Source organism: Limulus polyphemus, unplaced genomic scaffold (genome assembly GCF_000517525.1).
Source record: "Limulus polyphemus unplaced genomic scaffold, Limulus_polyphemus-2.1.2 Scaffold650, whole genome shotgun sequence".
NCBI lineage: Eukaryota > Metazoa > Arthropoda > Merostomata > Xiphosura > Limulidae > Limulus > Limulus polyphemus.
This window is the reverse complement of record NW_013666260.1, coordinates 64,084-75,204: the sequence shown is the minus strand read 5'-3', so window position 1 is coordinate 75,204 and position 11,121 is coordinate 64,084. Positions and strand designations below refer to the sequence as shown.

General features: G+C 35.5%; 1 protein-coding gene across 1 annotated transcript in view; it reads left to right on the top strand.

Moving 5' to 3' along the window:
• Positions 1 to 11,121, top strand: part of LOC106459704 (caskin-2-like) — a 145,629-nt gene that overhangs the window by 128,274 nt on the left and 6,234 nt on the right. Inside the window, exons 4-6 of the mRNA XM_013919351.1 lie at positions 5,901 to 6,046; positions 6,852 to 6,947; positions 9,108 to 9,238. Coding sequence (XP_013774805.1) covers positions 5,901 to 6,046; positions 6,852 to 6,947; positions 9,108 to 9,238 — 373 coding nt within the window. The remainder of the gene's footprint in view (positions 1 to 5,900; positions 6,047 to 6,851; positions 6,948 to 9,107; positions 9,239 to 11,121) is intronic.

Sequence of the window (11,121 nt, the reverse complement as noted above, 5' to 3'; positions counted from 1 at the left end):
CGCGATATACGTATATTATGACAGTATAGCTTTCGCGGTATACGTATATTATGACAGTATAGCTTTCACGATATACGTATATTATGACAGTATAGCTTTCACGATATACGTATATTATGACAGTATAGCTTTCACGATATACGTATATTATGACAGTATAGCTTTCACGATATACGTATATTATGACAGTATAGCTTCCTCGGTATACGTATATTATGACAGTATAGCTTCCACGATATACGTGTATTATGTCAGTATAGCTTCCACAATATGTATATTACGACAATATAGCTTTTTCGATATACGTATATTACGACAGTACAACCTCCACGATATATGTGTATTATGACAGTATAGCTTCCACGATATACGTATATTATGACAGTATAGCTTCCTCGGTATACGTATATTATGACAGTATAGCTTCCTCGGTATACGTATATTATGACAGTATAGCTTTCGCGATATACGTATATTATGACAGTATAGCTTTCGCGATATACGTATATTATGACAGTATAGCTTCCACGATATACGTATATTATGACAGTATAGCTTCCTCGGTATACGTATATTATGACAGTATAGCTTCCTCGGTATACGTATATTATGACAGTATAGCTTCCATAATATACGTATATTATGACAGTATAGCTTCCATGGTATAAGTATATTATGACAGTATAGCTTTCACGATATACGTATATTATGACAGTATAGTTTTTCGATATATGTAACATTAGAAAACTGTTGCACGATAAAAAATATGATTAGTAAAAATTCACCAATATATAGTTCACATTAAATATTAGTTCCTACTCTGCTTAACGCTTTACTTGTCTGTTTCATTTAAACACACTTGCACTCTTGAAAGCTGTTAAATATCTTAATTATGACAAATGAAAGTCTTTGAAGAATACCGTTTTCGGAAAATTTTAGTTTTATCAGAAGAATAGCGTGTCGGGCTACAGATCGGTAAGTCCCAAGTTCGATCAGTGATATGCCGCTGTACATGCACCACAGTTATCATAACTGTGGCTATCAATCCTCCTATTCGGTTAAGAGTAGCCGCATAAAAAGCGGCGGGTTCTGCTGATTGATTGCCCTCCATCTGGTTTGCAGTTTTAAATTGGTATGACCATGTCTGAACCTCTTAATGATTGAAATACTGGGGAATTTCACCATTCTTTGACTAGTGTAGAATATATCTTATTCAGGTATATTGTAGTGATATTTTTTTATACAAATGTTCATGCAGTTTCTGCGTATAGTTAGTTACGACATTCGCGTTGACTGAATATATCATAACAAATAACACCCAACGTTAAAATAGGTACACAATTAATAACATTTTAATTAAGACCGATCTATGACCATTAAAAAGTTGACTCTACATGTTTCGACCTTGCAACGTCATCTTCAGGAGTGAGTTGCAAGACATAATCGTGTCTTATGTATATCTTTTTTTTTTTGTTGTTGTTAAACTGGTCATATCACCTATGTACAGCCATAAATGATGCAAAATGTAAACCTGATATTTGGATAAGATATGTAGATGACACATTCTTGGTGTGGAGATATGGTAATAAGGCATTAATTGAGTTTGCGTGCTATTCGAATAGCATCGAACTATCTATACAATTTACTTATGAAATTGAGAAAAGTAACAGTTTGCCTTTCCTAGATGTATTAGTAAAAAGGAATTTACAAGGTAATCTAGAAACATCTATTTTTCGGAAACCCTTTTCCGTTGTGATGCTTACACACCGTGAATCATGTCATGTTATATCACAAAAATATCTGCGTTTTACACGTGTATCCATAGAATTTTGGAGATATGTACTAAACAAGAAGACTTAAAAATTAGTTATTATTAATGAAATTTGTAGCAGCTGAAAGAAGATTTAACCCGAATATTATAGATAGAGCTGTCAAGAAATTCACTAATGTGGTAACGACTGAACAAAGTTTTACTTTAAAACCCAGTTATAAAACAAAAGGAAGCTTTAATTTTGCCAATACTCCAAGTTTAACTAATAATTTATTTAAAGTGTTCAGACAACAACAAATATATTATTCTGTATCTAAACTGATTACTAACATAAAGCAAAATTTAGGTAATACTAAAGATAACATACAATTAATGGAAAAAAACAGGAATCTATAAAATTGAATCTGAATGTGGAAATAATTATATTGGACAGATAAACGTGATTTAAAATATCGTTTAATGAAGCATAAAGGATATGTAAGAAATAAACAAAACAAAAATGAAAATTCAGCCATAGCAGAACATGTACATGAAACACAACATATGGTAATGTGGGAAAAAAACTGTAATATTAGCTCAACCAAAAGATATTATAGCCAATAATATTCGTAAATCGTTGGAAATAATAAATATAAAAATATCATGTATTATTATGTGGAGATAAAGGTCCGGCGAATATTTATGCAAAAATGTGGAGTGACCTTCCCTAAAATGTTCACGTGGGAATTGTAAACCTGTAGATAGGTCATATGACCTATTTAACAAAAACAAATAATATATATATATATATATATATATATATATACATACATAAGACACGATTATGTCTTGCAACTCACTCCTGAAGATGACGTTGCAACGTCAAAACATGTAGAGTCAATTTTTTAGTGGTCATTGATTGACTTTAATTAAAAAAATTTAAATTATGTATCTGTTTTAACGTTTTATGTTATTTATTATCTTAACATTATACACAAGTGCCAAGAAATAATACTGAATATATCATAGACGTAAACATGTGTCCTTAAGTCTCAAGCTAGCGTGTACGTATTTCTGTATTGATTTCTTGGAAGATGGCCAATTCATAGAGACAATACATAAGCATGTACACCTGGCTTGGCGTAAGGTTTCAAGTAGAAGAATGGTTGGAGCATGTAGCCTGTGGAATATCTAATTTTCTTTGTTTCGCTGGAGCAAAACATAAAAACCCGGGTGTTTCTATAGACCAGTATCTCGACCAACATCTGTTGACTAATCTTTGTTGTCAAACCCCGGTCAACCCTAGTAACTAGACGAAACGGAAGAAAAAGAAGCTCGATCGGGTTGGGTAACATAACACTTTGTTTGCGTCGGAATAAAGATTTTGTGTTACGAACTACGCTTGTATTTGTTTTGCTTTACTGTCCCTAACCTGCCTGTTGCGGATTTTCTGTTGGTTATTTTGCTTTAAAGGTCTCTGTCTTGACCATTTAACTCACTTGTTGTTTAAATTCCTTTACGTTTAGGTTGAAAGTATCGAATAACGGACCAGATGTATCATTGTCATATCCATAACTGTTTGTTAATTAGTAAATTGTACATGACTTGCATGGATGCTAGTGAATTCATAGCAGCACCATAAAATCTAATCAACTTATATTCTCACACAGTTATTATTAAAGATCGCCAACACTGTTCACCATATACAGGTTATTGTTGAAAACGTTATTTTTATTTATAGGTGTGGCACGGCTTGATGGTTAGGGCGCTCGACTATCAATCTGCGGGTCGCGGGTTTGAATCTTCTTCACCGAACAAGCTCGCCCCTTTTACGAGTGGGGGCGTTATAATGTGACAGGCAGTCCCACTTTTCGTTGGCTGTGGATACTGACTTCCCACTATTCTTTTACTGCTAAACTAGGGACGGCTAGTTCTAGACCCCAGTTTTCTTATAAAATATGAAAAGAGTATAAAGAAAAAGAAACAATGTATGATACCCCATTACTTAATAATAAATACGTAACATATATGTCGTTTTGATAATACGTATTTCATTCAGAAATACAGCTTAAGGCAGTTACTACTAAGGGTTAATCGAACTTTATAAGAACAGTGTTTCGGGTATCGTGGTTCTCTTGGAATTACTACTTTCATCTTTGATAATGGTCTTTCTATTGACCATGATTATCCACCGTCGCAACTTACACTTTAAACAAGATTCTTGCGATGAACGTAAGACCAGTCTTAGACCACTTATCTTGAAACTTTCGCACTGTTCATTGATGTCAGTTTCCACGATCACGTTTAAGCAGACCAAAGGCACAGAAGTCCATTGGATGAATTAGATAGCTATATGGTCGAATGTGGTTGCTATGATTCCAATTTCATTGGTCATGTTTATTATGGCCTTTGAGTCTTTGTCAACTTTAAATCATTGTTTATTATCTGGTTAACAGTACCAGAAGAGAATGTGGTCATCTTAATCGTTGTTGGTCTTTTGGGGGGTCAAAGAGTTTTCTTAACCGTAACCTTCGTTTTATGGGGATGATGGCGACAAGTTACTGCATATTGAAACGGTTCTTGTAAAGCGCGATTAACCCTAGAATCATCAATTTTTCGTTCTTTTATATAATTTATTATTCTTAGTATAGGAGGAAAATGGAAAATAAAGATCTGTGCAGCTTTCACAATGTACGAGCCTTTTAATATTATTATGTTTAAAGTTTAGATGATAGGTCTTCCAGATACAAAATATCGTTTCGTGCAGTTTGGTCAGTAAACACCATAATACTGGTTCATAGAGTGTTGAGGTACAGAATGAGTTTGTGTCTGAAGTTAGTCGAGATTTTTTTGTTTCTCTACATAATACACACCTTTAAAACGTAATTATTTGTTTCGGTTATAGTGTTTTTAATTATATTTAACTCCCTGAATATCGAATATTTTGTTTTCGGTTATAACTCGTGTTTGTATTTTCAATTCCAAAATTAAGTTCTGCGGACATTAAAGTAGTTTCTACTGTGCATATTTATTTTTTTTTACTGTGTTTCGGCATTTAAACGTATTTGGTCTTATAGTATATACGTTTATTTTGCTGTATAGTTTCACGTGTTAAGTTGTACAGCTTATACGCGTACTTGAAGAGCACGACATTTGTGTGATGTTGTGCTAAATATGCGTTTAAAAGGTAGAATTTTTTTGGAGGTACAGTTTGGCATATGTTTTATGTTTTAGCTCGACAATTGTTGTTCAGTAAAAGTTTGGGACTGGGCGTGGCCTAGTAATAAGCGTGCCCGAACTGTGAAGCCTAGGGTTCGCGGCGAAAGCGCGCTGCGGATTTTGGGGTCCTATAGGAGTGGTGATCAAATCTTACTATTGGGTCGGACAATAGTAGCTCGAGTTTTAGCGGTGGGTGTTGTTGACATGCTACCATCCATTTAGTATATATCGTTTCACAAATAGACATGGCTATGCGCAGATAGCCCTGACGTAGCTCTGTTAATTTAACACTAAGTTACGGTATTCGTTCTCATGGAAAGTGACTAACTTTAACATCCTACAGAGTATTGTAGAATTCAGCACCGAGAGCAACTTATATTCGATATATTTTAAAACTGCTCCGAGTCGTTTTTGTTTTTTCAACTCACTTCTGTTAAAAACAATTGCTCATATTTATGGCAAAGAAGTGTCAGAGCGACAGTTTTGTTTGTTTGTTTTTGAAATTCGCGCAAAGCTACACGAGGGCTATCCATGCTAGTCATCCCTAATTTAGCAGTGATAGACTAGAGGAAAGGCAGCTAGTCAACACCACCCACTGCTATCTCTTGGGCCACTTTTTTAGCAACGAATAGTGGGATTGATCGTCACATTATAACACTCATACAATTGAAAGGACGAGCATGTTCGGTGATGGAACTTCGAACCCGCGACCCTAACCGCCAGGCCGACAGTTTTGCATCATGAGTTATAGATGAATTAATCTAATTCGTGATAAGCGGTACATTTTGACTGGGAGGGGGGTGTTGATAAATAACCCCTTTTCTCTTGATAAACAGAACAGCTTTAGTATCCACTCTGTTATTATCTTATTACATAAAGATTCGTATATTGCGTGTGTTAAGAGAACTGTGTGTTTTGTGTTTAATCACAGGGATGAGGCCGCTTCACTATTCATCATGGCAGGGTAAACCGGGTCCAGTAACCTTACTTCTTCAGTACGACGCTTCTGTTAACGAGCCAGACAATCACGGGGATACACCTCTCCATCTCGCCTGTCAACACGGCCACGTAGACGTGGTAAGCAAATAGTGGTACTTTTGGAAGTCTCGCGAATGGAGTCTTTTTTTTTTACAGATTCAAACTTTTGTGCTTGCAAAGTCACATATTTTTTTTTTTAGTTTATTTCGGCGGACCACAATGGGATTTACACATTATGCTGGCCCTTTCTTTCCGTAATTATGTAACCTTTACGTGAGTGAGATCCGCTGGTGTTGTGTTGAAAATATTGTAACTGTAATAATTGATGTTAATAATTGACAATAATATCGTAAGAAGTTTCCATTGTGTGTTTAGTGATTTTAAAAACAGTAAACTTGTCTTGATTTACCTATATACGTAGGCCTTCTATTACAGTAAGTACTTCGAATTTAATGATTTACTCATATTTTCCTATGTTTTTAGGGCACTTGTTATATTTCCTTCAATTTGGGGTAAAGCCATGTTTTCTACTATAATATTCCTAGCAAAAAAGGTACACAAGTCTTAGAAATTCAAGTTCCGGGTTAGGGCAGTTTATGAATTGCCGATAATTCAATATTTTATGCAATAGTGCACTACTGATTACTCTTTTTACTTTTTCAATCAATCTATTCATGATCTATATTAGAGCATTAGATATTATATTTCTATCATATGAGAGTTTTTATTTTTTATTTTTTGCTTTCATATAAAATATTTCTATGCTTTCCGTACAATTTCCTATTTACTCTTATACATATAAATTTATAAATTCTTATATTTCCTACATTTTGGATGATAAGTCCTGGGCATTTTGTGATCGTACTTCAAGAAATATAATCTAATACTATGAATTATTCTCTAGGCTTGCCAGCTGCTACGTCGTAGTGCCAACCCAAGTCAGCGTAATCTCGAACACAAAACACCTCTAGATTTGGCCTGTGAATTCGGGAAGCTCAAGGTGTGTAGTGACTGATATAGAGTTTGTATAGTGTTGCTTTCACTGTTTCCTCCTGTTATCGTAAAGAAAAAATAAAGTAATATTTGTTAACAAAGTAATGTGGAGTCTTTAGCTATATAAATATATGTATATATATTCTTCGGGTCCTGTGTTGGAACGTATTTTGGGGCAATAAGTACTTATACTTGGAGTGCTCCTTTTCTTCTTTCTTTCTTTTTTTTTTAGTGGCATTATATGTGCAGATTTGATATATAAAACTATATTATTTTTCTCGTATTTCATACTTCATGCTTATACTTGGAGTTTTCTTTTGTTTGTGGCGCCATCTATCAGCATTTGCATCAGATCAAGAAAACTCTAATTATATTTTTCATGTATGTCGGGTTTCGTACTTGAACAACTTTTAGTAGAATACCTGAAAGTGAACAGTATCTCTTTAAGTATGAAATTAATTACTTTCCATAATGATTAATCTATATCACGTCACTAGAATAATCTGGATTTTTTTTTATCTGACATTTTCCGTTTTCTTTATTTTCAGTACTTTTTATGGGCTTCATTTATTTAGCAAATCAATAAAGCGGTTCCATTTTTTTTTACGCGTAATACAAAGCACAATGAGAGAAAAGAATCAATTGTAAACGTAAATTAATTTCAACATTTTGAATTTGGTGCAAAAATAAATGTGTAAAACGTACCTTTAGATATTTCTTAAAATATAACTGTATGTAAAATGTTCGAGTTGTTAGATTGAGGAAAAAGGGACTAACTCAACGTTATTCTTAATCCGCGTGTAAATCTCAATGCTATTTAGGGTCTTTGCTTTTAGTATTTAACTCTCTTATTCGTTTAGTTGGTCAAATCACAAAGGTCTACCTTCTGGAACAGCTGGGTTTATCATTTTTCGTTATTCTGTATTTTCTGTTTATTTATTATACGTATATCTTTAAAGGGCCCGGCATGGCCAGGTGGTTAAGGAGGTCGAATCCCCGTCCCACCAAATATGCTCGCCCTTTCAGCCGTTCGGGCGTTATAATGTGACGGTCAATCCCACTATTCGTTGGTAAAAGTGTAGCCCAAGAGTTGGTGGTGAGGGGTGATGACTAGCTGCCTTCCCTCTAGCCTTACACTGCTAAATTAGGGACGGCTAGCGCAGATAGCCCTCGTGTAGCTTTGTGCGAAATTCAAAAACAAACAAACAATTATATTTAAAGAACACGAATCTTGAAGCAGCTTGTGTTACTTAAGATGACCGAAATTGCTCGTGTGACTGTCATTATAATATCAACAAAAATTACGTTTTGTTTTTTTGTTTACTGCTACGTTTGTTGGTAGTTACATAGTAGACTGAGGATCACTTTGACGTCATTGGTGAATGGAAGTTATAGGGTTCGAACTCCTGTTTACGTGTCTGTATTTAAATGCAAGTTTGATAACCTGGTTGCTGTGAGACACTTCATGTGTGACACACCAACTTCAAATTTTATAACGTGGTTGCTGTGAACTGGTATATGAAACTTCATGTGTGACACATCAACTGCAAGCTTTATAACCCTGTTGCTGAAGGTTGGTGTGTGAAGCGTCATGTGGGACACACCAGTGAATAGGAATTACAGGTTACTTGCCTAATAGTATGTACGTGTATGTAAATATGTGAATGTTTTTTTATAATGACATGACGGAAAACTATTACGCTTCTAATCATATTATGTGTCTAAATCTGTAAGCATTGCTTTGTTCCTTGCCGTGGTAAATGGAAGTTATACATGTTTAAATTATGTGTGTTAATTTGCGTGTTTAGTAGAATTCATGTGTTTAATCATATGCGTTTATTCGTGTCTGACTCATTTGTGCCTTGTATGCAATTTGTTTGTTTATAGTTAAACACAAAGCTACATAATGGACTACCTGTGCTCTGCCCACCACGGGTATCGAAACCCGGTTTCTAGCGTTGTAAGTCCGCAGATATACCGCTGTACTACCCTGCTTACGTGAAGTTGATTTCATTTCTTGAGACAAACCATTAATTTTCTTGCACAAAATTCCGTTTTGTTTGGTGTGTAAGTTTTCTGTGTTAATTAAACTATAAGCTTAAAACAGTATTTAGTTTAGTTCCAAAATTTAGTAAAATTAAATACCTTTGTATGTTAATTCCTCTAGGTTGTTGAAGTTCTACTCCAGACTGGACGGTGTCACTCGTTACTAGAGGAAAGTTCTCTCGACATTCTGGACAATGATCGTACCACACCTATTCACCTCGCTGCGAAAAATGGACATCTTGACGTCATCAGGTAAAGTGGTCAAATGTTTTTATATAAATGTGGGTATAATGTTTTGGGGAGATTTCTTATGGATACAATTCTCCCATCGCGCATGGTAAAAGATAATGAAATTAATTAGCCTGCCTACCACCCCTGTAACATAATTACTTATTAAGCAGTCCACACGTGACAAGCAGGTGGTAAAAAAAATACCATAGTTGGTTATCTAAATCAACTGAATACTTTCTAGTGAAAACACGTACACACAAGTCTCAGTTAATTAAAGACTAAAGAAACATCTCACTTTCTGAGGTATTTGAAGAAGTAGTAAATTGTTGGTGAATGAATGAAACTTATCTTCTAATCGTTTAGCAACCACATATACAAACAAAAATTGATTAGTTGTGGTCAAATCCTTGCTAGGGATTTACCGTACCTGTGAAGTTTTCAATGAGTCGAAGTCCCTCATTTTTACTGGTTTTTTTTGTTGGTTACTGAATGGTAACCAACAAAACTTGGTTACCATTCAGTTTGAATAATATAGATAGTTACTTCAACTGGTGGGGATTAATAAGTAATAGAAAAGATTAGCATCTATTAATACTTATACTCAAGTGATCGTTGCGGTTACTAACTTAGACAACGATGGTAAACGTTATATTATGCATAGCGCACAAAAGGATGTATTATTGTCGTTGTCGGATAAGTATATGGGTACTTTCCTATTGAAAGTGGGGCTAATGCCCCGTAACCTGAGATAGTACCCTACGTTGTCACAATAGCATTTTTCTGAAGTTTTCAATATATATGTATCACAGTTTTTACTTCTTCAAAAAAACAACAAAAAATTAACTTCAGTTCACAGAACGGGGGTTAAAACTAGACCACCCGTGACCCGTTGGGTCACCCACTATTCAGAGATTTCAAGAATTCAAGCTAATTTCAATACTGCGCCGATATGAAGGTTTATTTTGAGATAATTTAATTCAATATTTCAATCCATTTGTGTTATTAAATAATTCAAGAAAATATATTTGATTGTTGATCGGAAGTAAAAGGAAATACCATTTCATTTTTCAACGAAGATGGGAACATTGACAGGGAAATAGATTTGAAGGAAGTAGGTTCGTAAAGAGCGCGAACGGTAGGGTGATGTAAAATTACTCTTGCTAGAAATTTTCATAAAAGTGACCCGAAAAACGGCGCTAACTCGGTAATCCGTGGCCCGATTTTAACGAAACTTGTTTTATTCTCATTTCATTACAAATACGGCGCTATAGTGCGCCGTTTTTGCTGTATTTAATTACATACAAGCCAACAAACAAACAATCTCAGAGTTTTAGTAGTATATAGATTAATCTTCACATAATAAACAACCATCAGCTTGCCCTGTGTACTGTGGCAGGGCGAGGAATTCATGAGCTTGCCTTATGTACTGTGACAGGGAGAGGAAACTGTCAGCTTGCTTTATGTACTGTGATAGGGAGAGGAAACTATCAGCTTGCCCTGTGTACTGTGACAGGGCGAGGAATTCATGAGCTTGCACTGTGTACTGTGACAGGAAGAGGAAATCATTAGCTTGCTCTGTGTACTGGGACAGGGCGAGGAAACTGTCAGCTTGCCCTGTGTACTGTGACAGGGTGAGGAAACCATCAGCTTGCACTGTGTACTGTGACAGGGAGAGGAAATCATCAGCTTGCCCTGTGTACTGGGACAGGGCGAGGAAACTGTCAGCTTGCCCTGTGTACTGTGACAGGGCGAGGAAACTGTCAGCATGTCCTGTGTACTGTGACAGGGCGAGGAAACCACCAGCTTGCCCTATGTACTGTGTCAGGGCGAGGAAACCATCAGCTTGCCCTGTGTACTGTGGCAGGGCGAGGAAACTGTCAGCTTGCCCTGTGTACTGTGGCAAG